The 17763-nt window shown below is 41.0% G+C and overlaps 1 protein-coding gene across 1 annotated transcript in view; it reads left to right on the forward strand.

Moving 5' to 3' along the window:
- Positions 1-17763, forward strand: part of ARHGAP15 (Rho GTPase activating protein 15) — a 320887-nt gene that overhangs the window by 2631 nt on the left and 300493 nt on the right. Inside the window, exon 2 of the mRNA XM_054636450.2 lies at positions 14118-14297. Coding sequence (XP_054492425.1) covers positions 14118-14297 — 180 coding nt within the window. The remainder of the gene's footprint in view (positions 1-14117; positions 14298-17763) is intronic.

The raw sequence follows: 17763 nt of genomic DNA on the forward strand, positions 1-17763 counted from the left end.
TTAGCTCCTGAGAGCTCCATATGGATGCATGAAACCTGTTTCTCAGTGCTACAAAGGCAGAAATTGGTGCTGATGGATCCTGTTCTACGCAGATTGTTTTCCTGATTTCATTTTTTTTGGTAGTATAAATCTTGAAGAAGGCAGATTGGATGCAATGTTGGCCCAGGTTTTCCATGGTAATTCAAGTGCCATTCAGAGCACTGCAGCAGATTTCCCCACCAGGCCACACAACCTGCACTAAACTGTTCCTTTCCCATTCTGTGGTGGCTCCCTCCAGCTTTTGTCACCATCAAATTGGTGTGATGACCTCTGAGGGTCAGGGTGGGCTGAATGCCTTGCTGCCTTCACAATTTGGGGTCTTGGGCTAGGTGAGGAGGTTTTGGTGTTACCTGCTCTGAAACCTTCTCTTAAGGTGGGTCTGCTTCCGCCAGTGAATCTGAATTTCACTCTCAGCAGCCCCTGAAGGACAGAGATGGTTTCCTTGCTGTGCTGGGTGCTGGGATCCTGCCTTCACACCCTCAGCATGCCTCTGTCAGTCCTCCCTGCCTTGAGAAATACTATAAAAAGGTTGTTTTGGAGACTCACTACAAAACAAGCGCTGCTAGCTCCTCATTTACACTGGGACTTCCTCAATGCAGAGCTATTTTTTTACCTAAGGAGTGAGTGTCACAGTCTTGCATCATCTTTGTCACAACTTGAAGCTCCCTGGGTTGCAAACTTCCAGGCTGGCTGAGACAGGAGCAAAAGGAAAGCACTTGGGTTTTCATTAAGAGGGTTAGGAAATAATTTTCAGATGTTTAGGTGTTTCAAACTGACAATGGGGCAAATCCAGCCCATGCAAGAGCTGTCAGTGGAAGCAGCCAAGCCACGCTGGAGAAGTTTTTCAGGGCATTATTGGTCCATATTAAAGTAATCTGGAATTGTTGACATCTGGCACATGTAAAATAAATCCTGTTTGCAGAAACTGGGAACCAAAATTCATACATGCTTTAAAAAATTGACCTTTTTCTCTTAATTTGTGTATATTTTCACTCAGCTTACTTATGATTAAGAAATGTTTTGAGAACTAAGTAGGAAAGGTAGCAGAGGTTTAAATAGCTATTTATATTCTCCAAATTACCTGCTAAACTACTTTGTGTGTTGCATTAACTCAGGGAGTGCTCAGGTGTTTACTGAAGCATTTCTTCAATAAATAACTGAGTTTGATGGTGCTATGGTTGGTGGTAGGTTGTTTAAGATCCATATAACTCTTCCTGCCATTGGAGACTGACAGATATTAAACCATTCACCTGCAGTTAAGCTGGGTATTGTGGGTTTCTACTGTGGTTTTCATGAATATTTCTCCCAAACCTTGTGCCCGATACAGTAAGCAGTCCTTGAGCAGATGAACTCAAAGGGATTTATGATTCCTTCTGCAAAGCATCCATCAGTTTTCAGTACACCTGCAACCTGAGATGAGGAGGAAGGGAAACAGAAGTGAACAGGGTACAGAGCTGAAGAGACATGCTGTCAATATGTGCTTGCTCTTTGTTTTGGATTTCTTTTTCTGCCACACCCTGAGCAAAACCTCTTCTGTATTTGGTGCTGAATCAGACACCAGTTACTGAAAGTGCTCTGGGGCAAGACACAGCCCTGGCACCTGAACTTGTTTATTTGCTACTCAGGATGTTACAAACTCTTCCTTTCGGGGTGAGGAAGGAAGTGACAGAGATATTTTGTGAAAGCAGTTGAAGCTCTGGAGTTCTGTCTCTGAGAGGGCTCTGTCCCCTCCATGGCTGGTGGGTCTGTCCCCAGCCATTGTCTGGGTCTCAGAGCTCTCAGCTTTTTGGTGTCTCTGCTGCTGCTGCTGGGGCTCAGAACCAAACCCAGACCAACATCACAGGAGGGCCCATGGCCACACCATGGGCACCCACAGCAAACACCAGCAGAAGCCTCCTCAAAAACGCATTTCTCTCTCAAAAAATGCATTTCTAACAAATAGTTTTGCTATGAATTAATCAATATTTTACACCTGGGAGGGTGTCACATCAGCCTTTCCATCTCTCAGAGTTCTGGCATGTGCTGCCATTTGTGTGCTGGGCTGAGTAGTGCTGAGGTTTGATCCAGAGATATTAATGTTTCCATTATCAGCAGTACATTGCATTCTTGGTTAATTTATAGGAAAAAAGAGGCCAAAATAAAAACCCACCCAACAAAGTATAGTAATGAGTAATCAAATTCTTGTGATGATTTTTAGATTTAGATTTAACCCATTTAGCATTAATCCATCCATCTGCTCTTGGAGTGCCAAAGAAAGCAGAAACAGCCCAAGTGAAAGCATGTCAGTTCCTCCTCCTTCATTAATCCTAAACCCTGGAAAAGGCAAGGAGTGCCCCGAGCTTCAGCAGAAGCTTAGAGGGAGTGATGTCTTCAACCCATTCCTGCATTTCCTTTGGACAGTCCAGCATTAGCTCCTGCTTGAGCAGTATGCACTCACAGACACCTGAGACATTCAGAATTGCTGCACAGAGTTTGAATTTGAAAACTTCCTTCCTAGTTTTCATTTTCTTCTGAAGTTTGGGTGTTTTGTGAAGCCTTTCTTAATGTGGGGGTAGCTGAAAAGAGGGAATCTATTGAGATGTGGAGCAAAAATTGTATAGAATAAAAGAATGAAAGAAGTTAAATGAAGATATTTCTTATCAGAGTTGCACCCTGCAGCAAGATTCAGGTATTTAGGGAACAATGTTGATGCAGTCTAAGGACATTTTAACTCAGGTGCACGGGACTGCAGAGGTTCATTTGAGCTGAGAGCAGCTGTTTCATCCAGAAAGGGGTTTGAGGATGCTGCCTCATAAACCCAGTGGGAAATGTAATAGTCATTAACATGAACAGTGCTGGGCACAGATGAATGGCTGTGACTGTCTCACTATGAGTGTTGCTGCTTGCAGGTGGCTCTGCTGTGCTCCTGATGCCATTGGCATTGGCTTTGGCTGTGTGTAGCACATCTGTGCTGGGACACAGGTGGCTGTGGCCTTCTGGCCTGCAGAAAATGTGTGCAAGGTTTCTTGGAACCACCCTGAACCACCTCAGTGAGATAAAGTCTTCTGGTCCCTTGCTAAAGAATTTCATTTGCAGCAAAAAAAAAAAAAAAAAAAAAAAAAAATTAAATATAATTAACAGAGCCTGTGCTCAAACTTCTTGTGCGATCAAGCAATCATGCAATCATGGATGATTTTAGATGATTTTAGATGATTTTTAAGGTCCTTTGCAACACAAACCATTCCACGAGTCTATGAAATTAACTTTTTTGACAGCACAGCACCCTTGGTATTTCCCTGTGCAGCCACCTCAGCTGCACAATGTGATATCAGATGTTATCACACAGAACAAGGGCCTTTGTCTCCTCTTTGCCACGTGCTGCTGGGGCAGCCACTCCTGCTGCAGAAGAAAGCAAGCTGGGGGCCCCATGAAATGCAGAAGAGGGGCTTGCTCAAAGCAAACCACAAAGAATTTCCCCTCCTGGTTCCTGCCACAGCTCAGAAGTTTTCTCCCAGAGCTGTAGGTGCCATCTCTGCTGCATTTCACAGCAGCCTCTCTTGGAAGTGCAGCACCAGGAGCTCTGCAGAGGAAAGTGGGGATGGAGTGTGGGAACAGATTAAAAGTGTCTGGAGGATTTTTTTTTCCTCCCTCAGATGGGAAGTGGGAGCAGTGAGAAGAAGTAAGGGAACAGCTGCAGGATCACAGCAGAAAAACTGCTGCAGATATAGATGATGGGAGATGGGGAGAGGGTGGGAGGGACTGCTCCATGTGCACAGCACAGGAAATCAAACATCATCAGGGGGGCTGGAGGGAGGGCATCTCTCTGCTCCAGTAAAGGACAAGCCTCCTCTCTGTAGAACTACTGAGGCAGGCAGGGTCAGCCAAAAAAAAAAAAAAGTTATTGTAAGTTTTGAATAAAAAGAGAAATAAGTTCATCATAAATTCACTTTATTCTTTAATTTATTTTTAAAGTCTGAGAAGATTTAAAGCCCGTGGTATTCAATAATCTCAGTATCTCAGTTTGACAGATGTCTTCTGTGGGATGATGGGTATAGGGAACTGCAAAAAGGATTAAGACATAGCAAATGTGCATTGAAACTGCTAAGCTGAGGAGCTCTCAGATACTCTAAGAGGTTAAAACTGCTGTTGCTGCTTCACCAAAGGCTTTACAGAACTCAAGAAGGCATTTTTTTCTGGTGAAGGGGACGGTGGTGCTGCAGGAGCTGAGGGATGGAGGGCAAAGTGAGCCATGACTTACAACTGCTCCACGTGTTCAGCAGTGCCCAACTGATTTAGAGTGAGATAAAACTTGTGTGCAGTTTTACTCAGTGGTGAACCTGAAATGCCTCCTCCCAATGAATCATGCAGTGGAGCTGTGGGGAGGGCACAGAGGGGCTGTCCCACCCTTCCCAAGCAGGCCTTGTGACACTCCTGCCCTTGTCAAATTAAGCCCAAAATCTTCTGCTGGCAAAGCTCTGAAATTTAGAACTCACAGGAAGTTTGTTTCTTTGGCTACTCGCAGCAAGCTTGCAGGTGTTTAAAAAATATTTTTCTAATACATCAGTTCGTCTTGTGGTACAAACTCTTCTACTTCTCCAGAGAGTTTGGGTTGTTCCAAAATTACCATCACCACATGTCTAGTTCAGGTAAGCATGGAAAGCTTGGATGAATATCCAAATCTCTGTGAGGAGAAGTTCTGCAAAATTGAGCTGGAAGTATTTCAAGCAGCCTTACTTTGAAATTTCTGTCACTTCTGCTTCTGCTTGTATCTGTAAATACGGCAAGAATAACCTTTCCCATAGTATCTCATCACTCCAGATCTGGCAACATTAAAAGTAACAACACTTTTCTGAACATTTAGGCTATAGGAACAGATTTCTTTCAAGCACCGGGGAAAATTTGTGATTCTTATGTGATCTTCCTAGAGAAAACATTGATTTTTTTTTTTTTTTTAATTCTGAATTAGACAGCTTTAGACTAAAAAGTTACCATGAACAAGCATCAGGTGCAGGTGTGAAATGAGTTTAGACTTGTCAGTCTTGAGGTGTCTGCAAAGCCATGGCTCTACTCTGTATTTATCTGCAGTAAATAAAACTTTAGAATAAAGGAAGGAGGTAGAAGGAAATTTTCTTCTCCTTACGATAGGACAGGTCAGGAATAACCAAACATTCTCCTCTAGCACTTATTAGGTCATATTTAGTGTCAAGCCAATTAAATGCATGAATTATAAATTGCCACTAAATTTTATGCTGCTGTAAATTACTTAATGCCATTGGTCTCATGTCCAAATCATTCCAGTCTGGCTGCTCAGGGCCACTGGAAGAATTGGAAGTGCTGTGCATGGGAGGATAACTCACAGGTTGGTTTTAATACTGCATCTATAGAACCAATATTCTCCATCAGAAGGGTTGTAGTCTAGCTTGCACAGCACAGAAAATAGAGGCAGGTGTCCTGGATCAGAAGCAATCCAGAAAGAAATGAAAGGTGCTGCCAGCAGGAAGACCTAGAAGTAGCATTTTTTTTTTTTTTTTTTTTTTTTTTTTTCCTCAGGCATGTTCTTTTACATATTCAACTGAATTTCTACTATGGACAACTGTTCCCAGAACATATGCAGGCCAAACTGTACACAAAGGATACTTTTAGCTTCGAGTTCCACTGGGAGCTGAGATAGTGAATTGACATGGGAATGGTGAAAATAGACTCCATTATGCTATCCCATATGATATACTGGGACACAAGAACTTTGGAAACAACTGCTACCTTTGCTGAGACTTTCCCATGTAACATAATTAGGAAGCTAAGTGGTGCTAAGAGGAGGCATGACCTGATGAAGTCACTTGATGACTTTCTTTTACCCTATTAAATGTGGTTTTGTTGTTTTCAATAATATCCCAGTGACATTTCCAAGCAGATTTTGTTTGTGCAGGGAAGACCTGCAGACAGCAGGCCATGGAGCATTACAGGATTAGAGTTGTTGGATCTGGAGTCATAAAATGTGGATGTGAAGGGTTTGTCATTGTATCCACAAAACTTTGGAATAGTACCTGTCCCATTATCCTCTCTTTCCAATTTTCAGAATATTTCCAGCCAGATAGGAAAGCATTTCCAGAGGGAGCAGGCCTCTTCCCTAGAGAGACCAAGCAGATTTTCCCTCTTATCCTTTGTCTTCTGTCCTCCTTTTTTTAAGGGTTTGAAAACCCTTGTATGGAAGGGTTAGAATGCACATGTATAGAAGGGAACAGACTATGGGGTTGTCATCCTCTATGAAATTCCAGAATAACACAAAGAAGGACTTCAGTCCCCTTCTAAATCATCATTGATAACCATGGCCAGTCCAGAAGAGGCACATAAATTTTCTCTCTTCATGTTTCCCTCCATCCAATCCTGGAGAAAAATAAAGCAAAAATTTGTAAAGATTAATAATATTTCCATTGAATATATTTGGATAAGATATTTTTCTGCCACTTGCTAGAAAGAGAAACTTGATATAAACCTTTTGTTATTATATTTTATCCTTTTTATTTTTTAAAATTTATTTTGTAGGATTGCTATTACTTGTTGAAAAAATAGAAAAAGGCTGCAGTCAATCTTCACATCAATAAGCCACTCATAGTTTTAGCCCATCTGTCAATGGACAGGGAATCACTGAAGCACCAAATGTACAAGTCTGTAAGGTATTGTGGGGTGCAGACTCTGTTTATGTGGGTCTGTGACCTGCTCTAAGTAGAGAATAACATATCCCTAATATGTGTGGAAAACCTTCAGAAATGAAGTACCATGCTCCATACTTTAATTCTTAGGAACTGAGTCGTCAAAAAACCAAACTTTAAGTACATTCTTAGACCCAAAATTAAGCAAAGCCATTGCTTCTGTACCATGGGGCAAGTCTGTGCCCTTCCCTCTTGCTACAAAGTGCATTTCCCAGCCTGATCCATAATGCAATGAGTGCTTTGTCTCCCCTCCTCAGGGGTGCTCAACAGTTGCTGTTGCTCAGCTGTGATTCCATCAGCCTCAGCTGGGTCATTGGGAACTCAAAATCACAATCAGGCCAGTATGACCTGCCTGGAACCACCTTTTCTGTGTTGCACAAGCCAGAAAAAAATTATGTTATATGAAAACACGTTTTGTTCCTACTGGATATTAGGCTGGTACATGAGATTTCTGTTGTGAGAATTATGTAGTTGCTAACCAAGAGTTGTAAAATGTAGCCCTCTCTTGATATAAGAGAATAAATCAGAGAGGTTGAAATTGTCATCATGCCAAGGATCAGGTTAAAATCTCACAGATAATCTCACAAAGGTTTTAAGGTTTTTCAGCCTAAAGATTTGTTTAATGCTTTACTCTTGTATTGAGTTACTACTTTGATGGCCTGCTAAGTGATAGGACAGGAAGAAATGGCTTCAGGTTGTGTCAGGGGAGGTTTATATTGGATTTTAGGGAAAATTCTTTCACTGAAAGGGTGATCAAGCATTGGAACAGGCTGCCTAGGAAAGTGGTGGAATCACAGTGCCCAGAAGTGTTCAAAAACATGGAGATGTGATGCTTCAGGACATGGTTTAGTGATGGACCTGTCAACAGATGATGTTTGAGGCATTTTCCAAGCTCAATTATTCTCTGATTCTATGATTTGGGTCAAGCTGTGTTGAGAAATTTGCCTTTAGGTGCATCCTTCATAGAGACTGAATTATATACCTCAGAGCATAAAAAATTGTGAATAATGGTTTGGGCAGCTTATGCCACACATGGTGACAGAGAAATTCTGGACAGTGAGATATGGCTCCAAACAAAGCATAAAAGATGATTTGCTCTTCTCTTTGACCACAGCAGAGAGTTGGGTACTGTACATATAAATTGGAGTGGGCCATTTCTGCTTTTATTTGCAGAAAGTCCACAAGTACTGGACTAGAAAAGAGAAATTACAAAGCCAGCTTTTAGAGGATCTCCATGATCCTTGCTGTGTGTTGTCTGTTCTGAGACACCAGCAAAACTCTAATATGGCTGCAACAGGGTAAAAAATTAAAAGAGGTTGTGATAATTAATGCTGATAAGCATGGTTTTTGTAGGGTGCATCAACTTAGAGATGAGATTGCAGTTTTGGGTGATATGGGAAACTGAGCTGCTGAGTTTAGGACATTTAACATTTTACAGAAGGCTGAACCTGGCACTAAATTCTGGTTTATTGTCTATCTGGTATAAAGCAACAAAAGTGGGGTAAAGAACCAGGCAGTGCTGATGTTGTGTCATTTCTGATCTCCTGCTTTGATTAAAAGTAGGAAGGATGGTTGAAATTAATCCTGCTTCCTAAGTACCTGATATTATTTTTGCAAATAAAAAGGCATAGGAAGGTTATATCTGCTTTGTATTTTCAGTCCAATGGGTTTCTCTGCTTTCCAGTACTCAGATAAACTGGCTTCAGGACACTCCTGGGCACCAGCCCAGGACACTGCATCCCTCAGCAGCCTTTGCTGTCTGTGTCCCTGCCCTGGGCACAGGGGTGAGATGTGTCAGCTCTGAGAGCAGCACCGTGGGCATGGCTGAAATAAAATGGACACAGCAAAGTGCAGATAGGAATAATTTAAAAAACCTAATAAACTATGGAGCAATTTACTGGCTATTCTCCCTCTTTACATGTAGTTTTTTTCATTTGTGCATCTTTTTTTTTGCCATCATTGCCTGTGTTTAGGCACTTGCTGCCCTGAGCTGTGCCTCTGCAGAGATATCACTGTAGCCAAGGGCAAAACCTAACAGCAGCACTGTGTACATAGGTGTGTTGATTTTGGTGATAAGCACTTTCACAGACACACTGACACATTCTCCTAAACTCACATTCTCCAACTCACCACATGTCTGGCATTCTCTTGTTTTTTTCAGTTGTTAACTGCAACTTCTGCTTCCACTTTTGTGGTTTTGCAGGCTCACAGGTCTGCTGTGATGGTGAACCTAGTGCTGATTTTTATCCTTCTGTGATACTGGTTTTGTCCATGCTCTTCAAGTACTGTGTGTTCTTGAGCAAAGTACTTAAATCAGTCAATGCAACAAGATGCACTTCAATTTTGCAGTGTTTGCACTCTGCTGCGTTGAAAACTTTCATGCTCATTCTGCTTCTGACTTGACAGTGGTGCAAGTCATAAGGAGAAAACGTGGGAGAAATTAAAAGCTTATTTAGAAATACTGAAAAATATGTTATAATAGTTAACAAATTTGAGTTCTAATAATTAGCCTTTTTTTTTTTTTCCTTTTTTGGAGAAAAGTGCATGTTACCACTGTTTAATCATAGCAACCTAGAATGGTGTGTGTTGGAAGGGACTCTAAAGATCATCTTGTTCCAACCCCCTGCCATGGGCAGGGACACCTTCCTCTATCCCAGGTTGCTCCAAGCCCCATCCAACCTGGCCTTGGACACTTCCAGGGATGGGGCAGCCACAGCTGCTCTTGTACAAGATGCTGATAAATTATCATTTGCATTCTGTCTTCTACTGTATGTGGCTGCAGGAAATATAGCACAGCTCAAGCCAGATTTTGGAAATACTGCTATCTTCTTGTTTCTTGAAGAATTAATTCCCTGTTTTGTAGAAAATCTAAATACTGACTTTACCAGTACTGCAGCAAAATCTCAGGAAATAAAGTTCTTGGCTAATACCAATCAGTTCACTCATTACAGGGTCACTTTTTGGACAAAGCAGCATGTACAAAATGGATTAAAATACTGATAAATTCAATATGAAACTCATTCTAGGTCCATGAGGTGCTGTAGGAGGGCAGTACTTACAGAAACCATAGTTCGGCTACAAGAGGTGCAAGAATGGTAGGGATAAGAGCAATTCACTATCTTCATTTTTTCAAAAAGCTAAAAAGTGTATTTTTGCTTTTTTGATAGAAACTCTAAATAGCAATGGAAGAGTTTGCTTTCGTTTTTCTTTGCATTGTCATCTCCTTTCTCTTTTCAAAAGGACAGAAAATATTTTTTCCCCCATCAAACAAAAATAATTGACATATTTTCACTGTTATCAAACATCATGATTCTGTGAAAGCTCTACTTTTAAATGAAACGTTGAAGAAAATCTTCTGGTGAACAGTTTTGGCAATTCCCAACACTTTGTGGGGAAGGAGGAGATCTGATCTTCACCATTTGCTATGCAATTCTCTAAACCTGGGCTGGATTCTCAGAACTGGGATGGCTTTGCTGTCTGTGGATTTGCATCAGCAATAACCTTTCCGTTTTTCACCTCTACAACCCTCATTATTTCCACACCATGTGTTTGAAAGTCAGCTGTACATTTGGAAATTGGAGTTTTAAACTCTTTAGGAACTGTCAAATGCCACTTGAATGTTTATCAGCCAGCTCTCCCCTGTAGCTGGTGCCTGGCTTAACTCAATCTGCTGCACTACGAGGTTGCTATGCTACTTGCTGGAGCAGACTTACATCCTCCTGGAGCATTCCAAACACATGGACCCATCTGTGGGAAAAGTCTCTGCAAGAGTTGGCCCACTGAGGCTGCAAATTTTATTAAAGGATGAACCACTTCTTCCTTCTCTTGAAAAGAAGGCTTTTGACCTGAAATATCTCTGAAAGTGACTGGGTGTGCAGGACTGAATTGGTTCTGCTGCCACAGCCAAAAAGGGGATTTTGTTCCTTCAGCTCAGTGGTGTTTCTTACCCCATAAGTGATTCACCTACTCTCCAGAAATTAAATTTCTCCTTCCTCATACCTACTGTAACCTCTTTTCCCAGCTCTGTGAATCAGTTTTCTCTCCCTGCATCATCCATCCATCCTCATGTCAAGGATTTTTCTTGCCCCTGACTGTTCCTCACCCTTTTCCAACCTGCCCCTTCTGTTCCACAGTGCCCCAAACCAGGTATTTCCAAGAGGAATTTTGAGTGTGTACCCTTGTTTCCCTTCTCTTAGGTTAATGTCTCAAAGTTAATCCTGCCCCTTTACTCCAGGAACACTCTAAACAGCAAGGTGGAGAGAAGGGGAAATTCTGTCTTGGTTTAATGCCTTTCTCCAGCAAATCAACCATAGGAGGTTTCAAAACTGAAATTTATACCCAAATGCTAACTGTTTGCCAAAAGGCAAATTAGATAATTATATAATGGACACGGAGTGCCGCACAAGCAGTTGCATGGGGCTTGGCAGCTCTGCCTTCCAAAGGAAGTGAAACAAATTCCCCTGCAAAACGGGCCCAAACTTGGCCCTGGTGCTTCTAATAACAATTTGGAAGGACCAACTCATAAATGCAGAGCATAGGATCCTTTTTATGTTTTCTGACAACATTTTATCTGTTTCCTGATGGTCTTCCCCTCTGTTACTAAAAAAACAAAACAAAACAAAAAGAACAAACATAAGCAAACAAACAATAGAGGCAGGGCAGGGTATGAGGATTACCAAATCCTCCTTGCAAATGCAAATGTCGTGCTGTTGCGTTTGTGGAGCTCATATTCAGGGTGCCATCTACTGGCATGTAGGGCTGGTAACGCTGTCAGGAGCCTGCCTGGAGCTTGGACAGCAAAGGATTCCTACCTGAGAATCCAGAGGGCACAACTTTTGTACCTTTCTTCCATATCATGCAGACTTCCTCCATATTCTGCAGGATCTCACTGTGTTTTACACTATGACAAATCTAATGGTGGAAATGCTCCATTTTGGGTTTTGTTGTTGTTTTCTTTTATAGTAGTTCCTGTAATTTTAGTATCTTGGAAAGCCTCCTTGTAATAGTCTGATGTATGCAAATTAGCTCAAATTTCAGGAAAATTAAGGAAGGTTCAATGAGATTAGAACCAAGAGTTTCAGAAGTCTTTGCAGCCCTGCCATTTACTGTGTTCCTACTTGTGATCCAGGGCATGACTTTGTCACACTATTGAACTTTTTTATGGCACGTCGTGCACTGACAACACCAGGCAGAGACTACCTAATTAAAACTCATAATGCTCCCGAGAAGGGATATGTCAGAGCTCTATAGGTGGGAGATTTCAGAAGAAAATCTGAGCAATGTGCTCCAGCCAAACATTGGATCCGTGACAGAGCCAGCGCTGCTCTCGTCTCTCGAGTCTGATCCGCTCTCCAGCCTGGAGCCTACTGAAAATCTGTTGAGAAGCAATTTTGATTTGATACCAACATGAAATACAAAATGGTTTGACTCTCCAAGTTTAGGAGGAGAGAAAAAATAATTTCCTGCTTGGAGCTGCTGCAGTCCTTGCTGCCAAAATGGCAAAGTATCCCTGTGACATGGATTTGGGTGCTGACTGCTCTGAAGGGTGGTGAGAAGTGTCTTGAGGAGGGAGAACACACAGTGCTGTCCACCAAAGATTCGTGGAAAGAGTTTTCTCAAGTGCAATACACCAGCTCTGCAGCAGTCATAGGCAGGCATGCTCCTAAGTAGCATGAAACAGCTTTAATCTAATTTCTATAACCTGAGGTTCAGCTTCTGTGGGGATCCTTGAGTAACTGAGTCAATGCAGGAAACAGCCAATGGGCACAAGCTTTTTTTTTGTTATGGATTTTTTTGGGTTAAATCCAGTGTTTCTATCATGGTACATCATGTTGAGTGAGCAATGGGCTAATATTAAAGCACTTACTCCTTTCTTTTGTCAAGAGTGCTATCATGAATGCAAATAAATTCCCTTGAAGGTCCCAGCCCATGCCAGGGGAGTTGGAAATATGTGATCTTTGATGTGATCTGATCCCCCAAAAAACCTGTGGTCATATGAAAAGCCTTCTGGACATGGGCCAACCACTTCTAGGTGCTCCTGCTTGATCAGGTTGGACCTACCAAAGTCTCTTCCACCCTCAGCCATTCTGACTGCATGACCTGTTGTTATCATCCTCTACATTTAGGGCAATTTCCTGTGAGGGATGGTTTTATCAGTGCTGAGAGGCTGAAGCTGTGGGAGCTGTGTCCTCCCACCTGCCCAGGCTGTGGTCCTGCCCAGAGAAGTGCAGCAGAGCTCCCCATCTCCCTCTCCCACCTTCACACCTGGATAATGCTCTTCCTCTGCTCTGATGTCTTCTCACAGTAATGGGCTTTCTTGAAATCAAGGAATTTAATCTCTCAGAGCCTTCAGAAGTTGCCAGGATGCTGCTAGAAATAGCCATGCTCTCCAACCCATTTGGAAAACGCTGATTCTTCAACAGTTTATACTATAACTGCACTTAAATGGATTTCCATTTCCCTGGCTCCATAGTTGGGAAACCAGCTTTTTCAGCTTGTGTAGTATCTCTTCCTTACACATTTTCTCATGTGGTTACACAGCAATATAAAGAGCCAGTTTTTTGTGACTCTCAGTAGATTGCTGCACCCACGAGCTACATGTAGTAGTACGAGGGTGAGCAAGGGGGGAGGAAAACAGAGCAAGTGTTGTACATCACTGTCTTGGTGTTTTCTACAGGAAATATAAAGCAATTTTGCCTACCAAAAATGTTTTGAATAGCTAGAAGGGAGTTAGTTGAGTTGTTTTAACACTAAAATGGGAGGTTGAACTGCAGCACTGTGATCACTCTGGGTCCACTCCCCATCCAAGGGTTTGAGAGCTCAGCCATTTCTCAATTTCAGATTTTAAAAATGAACAGAGAAACAAAAAATCTCATCCATGCTGCTGGTAAGATTGTGAAAATTAAGGGCTATTTTATCAGCTCCAGGACACTGCAGGGTTTCAGTGTGGCCCTGAGATGCACTTGTAGCTGGCCCGTGTGGGACTGTGGAGGTAAGATATGTTAATTGGCTTCACAGCCTGTCCTTTCCCTTTGCAAGATTTAAAATGTGTCGTGTGAGCAGGGCCAAAGACAAAGTGGAGTGGCTGCCAGCTGGACGTGGCAGAGGCTTGCAGGGAGATTACACCATGGAGGAGAATGGCTTTTGAGATAAGGATAATCTTTTACATAAACTAACTCTTCCAAGGCAGTTTGGATGGGAGGGTGATAAGGACAATAATAAAACTGCAGGCTGACACAGCTGATAGTTATCCTGGTGTTCAAAGATGATCAAGATCTTGCCAGCAAGACAACTCAGCTTCTTCTCCTGACTGCAGTGACACAGACCTGGCATTGATACGTTTTTGTATGGGGAGTCCCTAGATTAATGCTCTTATTTCACATTCTTCAGGTCAACCCAGCAACCATGGAAAGGTCTTCAACTTCTGATACAGCCTCTGAAAAGCCTAATCCTTCCCACCATAGCACAGGGGCTGTTCAAATGAGGATCAAAAATTCCAACAGTCACCATGACAGGCTGAGCCAAAGCAAATCTATGATTCTCTCTGAGAATGTGAAAGTCGCCGAGCCCGTAAGTAAAACACTCCTAATATTTTCTGAGTCTTCCAATTTTTTAAAAATCTACAGATTTATTTTATGCGTGTTAAGACACTGGTTCCATTATCATGCTTTGAAAGGAGGGATCTAAAGTCACTAATACATTTTTAGGAGTATCTCTAGGCGTTGGAATAACAGTTTTCCTTCATGAAATATAGAATTTGGCTTTGGTGGCCATGATCATGACATCTACTCAGCATTTCAACTCTCAGTTGCAACAGCACTTAAGTAAGGCTTAAGTGAGTAGAGAACAGCACTTCCAGTTTCAGACACATATCACAGTTTCTCAAAAGGCAAACTTCAAAGGCAGACAGAATAAAACAAATGGAAATTTCAAACTCTGCAAATAACTTTGTAACAAAAAACGTCTTGCTTTAAGACTGAATGAATTGTACAAAAATCAGACACTGAACATATGCTGTTATTTCAGTAGTAAACAGAGTCAAAGGAGCTGAGTTGTTTTTTTATCCATTAGCATTTTTTTTTTCAAATTAAATAGTTAGTGATGAACTCTATTGCCAGTTGCATCCCTGCCCCTGTACTCCTTGTGAGCTACTAAACAAACTGATTGGTATGAGTCTCCTCTGGTTAATTTTCTTCCATAATGGTGGCAACTTGCAGCTGAGGCCATATGATGTTACAAAATTATTTATGCAATGTTAGCCACTTTTTTGGACTCCAGATCCATTTTGTTTTCAGAGAATGCAAATGAGGGGGAAAACTCTGTTAGCTGGGGACAGAGTCCCAGATCTCAGCCACTTCTCACAACCATGCCAACCATAATTTTTTTGCTGTTGATGTAATGGATTCCTATAAAATATTCAGCTTTTTGACAAAGTTATTAAATGGAGGAAAGCCACAAGACCTTCAGTATTTCCTTTTTACTCAAAATTAAACCTCAAAATTTAGACTTATTTAGAAATATGTTGTTCTAGTAATTAATTTCTCTGGTGTAACTTAACTCATTTCTCCTTATATTTGTACAGTGAAAAATCTGTTTAGATCTTAGCAGCTGATAAGATACCCATATACCATTTATTTAAATTATATTCTTTGCCTCCGACACACTACATATGTTTCCTCTTTTTATCTGACTTGCAGTGCTCCTCCACCAAAAACTTGGAACACTGCTAATAATAATTCATTGGGAATATTGTAATGTAATACCAGGAAGAACTGTACCTTTGAAAAAGTTTAAAAGTTAAGTATATTTAATGGTGCCTAACATTTTATTGGCTGTGTTTAACAAAAGGCACTAGGCTGCAGTTGTTTTTGACAAGCATGAAAACATCACAGCATGAGACTGCAAAAGGAATTATGTAGAGAAATTACAAGTGATCCATCTCTCAATGAATTATCCACCTCAATAGCCTGCAGAACTCAGCTACCAATTAACACCTACTTTATTACATGTTGGGATGTACTTAATAACTTTCATGTGTTTATGCACTATTACCTTGACTGATGCCTCTTGTACAATTAGGCATAATTGGCATATCAATATGCAAAAGTTAAAAGGATTAACCCTCTTAAAACTAATGAGCATTTCTGTATCCAGCTGCTAAATGAGACAAAATTAGCATTTTTCACTTTTGGGCAGGATTTTATCATGCAGTTTCTCATTGTTGATATTACCTTGTTACATAACTTTAGTTTGGGGGATAGTATGCTGGACTGTTACAGAGCAAGGGCTCTAAAAAGTTAAATTAGACATAAATATTCACTGCTGTATCCCAACAACCACACCAGGTGCAATATATGTTCATTGGCTGGGAGCTGGAAAGTTGCTTTGTGTTGCATTTGTTTAGTAGCTAATTACATAAAAGCGGAATTTTACCGAGTATATGTCATTTTACCAAGCAAACTTGGCTCCGACATAATAGATTGAAAGCTTGCCATGCTACTAATTTCCTTTCTGTTTCAATTCTTTTCATCTCTTTTTGCCATGCAGAATTTTCTGACTAGATATTGACAGGCTGAAAGTGTTTGGGCGTATTTACTTAAATAAGCCTCTTAAAGTTGTTTGCTAACGCCCAAAGTAAAAGCAAAAATTCCCAAGGATCCAAATGCTTTCAACTGTGGGCTTGAAATGCAGCGAGTTAAAGGAGAAGTGAAATACCAATTGTGTGTATCAGCCGTGTGCTGACATATCTGGGCATGTGACTTGGGAAGGATTGGGGGGAAAGTAATGCAGGGGAGTATCTCCTATCCTTCCAAATGTCTTGAAAAAGCAGGGTCCAGCTGACACAGGCATAAATGTGTATTTATGTAAATTTAATAATATTTTTTAAAAAATCGAGGAGTTCTTCCCGTTGCACTTTTCTACAGAGTCTTCACTTCTGCATTTAGAGGCATGCAGATCCCTGCTAAAAGACACATATTACCAGAATATTAATCAAAGCTAATTATTTTGTGCTTGAAGAAAAAAAGGATTTATCCTCATCTTTCTACTTGGAAATTTTCTGTTTTCACGGTCTGCCTCTGTTTAGATGATGGATATAATCCATGAGGCATCCATTGATTATGTTTATTTTCTATTTTACATTGACTGAGTATTTTTTGTCATATGATTGGAGAGATTTTTCTTTTGAAAAAAAAAAAAAACCTAGAAGCAGCTGAATAAAGGATTCCATACCATCCTTTTGCTGTCCATGCTTGGTGTGTGCAATACACTCTGTTCTATTAATAAATGGGTCAAATCCTTTTTACTCAACTTATGCAAAACCTACTGACTTTAGTGGATTAAGGCAATCAGCCTTTGGCACATTTTGAACAACAAATAGAAATATAGATTTCTAAAACTTATTTGGAAAGAGGAAATGCCCATTCTGGACAATAAAGGGCGTAAGCCAGGCACAAAGGTAGAAAGAGGAGTGGTGATTTATAGAGGAGAAAAATGCCTAATTTTCTCTGAGGGATTTGCTGTAGTCTGAAGCATGTGCTGTGGTGCTTCTGAGCACACCTGGGGCTATACTTTTGAAGGTGGACAGATTATTTTCTGTAGGGTGACAGGGAAGGATGTGCATCATACATCAGCAGGGCCATATGCACATGTGCATTTTATAGTGGTGCAGATGCAAATGTGGGAGGCAGGAACTAAACAAGCAAGAGATTATTGGGGGTTCGTGTTATTTATTTCAATGGAAATGCCTGAGCTTTGTGCAAAGGTTGAAATTGATATTAATGTAGAGTCTAAAGAGCACAAATCACAGAGCTGGACACGGGCTGTGGCAAGTGAGGGCTCTTTCTGTGCTTAATGGTACTGTCTGAACTAGCAATGTAAATGAATATTTGCTATTTTCATCTGTTAAACCCCAGGGAAGTGCATTTTGCTTCATTCAGAACAACTTCAAACAATGAAATGTCTTTTTTGTCGGCGTCTATATTAAGAATTAGAACATATTTAGACATTCCAAAATGTTAATGTATTAGAGCTTTCT

Source organism: Agelaius phoeniceus, chromosome 7, assembly GCF_051311805.1.
Source record: "Agelaius phoeniceus isolate bAgePho1 chromosome 7, bAgePho1.hap1, whole genome shotgun sequence".
Classification (NCBI taxonomy): Eukaryota; Metazoa; Chordata; class Aves; order Passeriformes; family Icteridae; genus Agelaius; species Agelaius phoeniceus.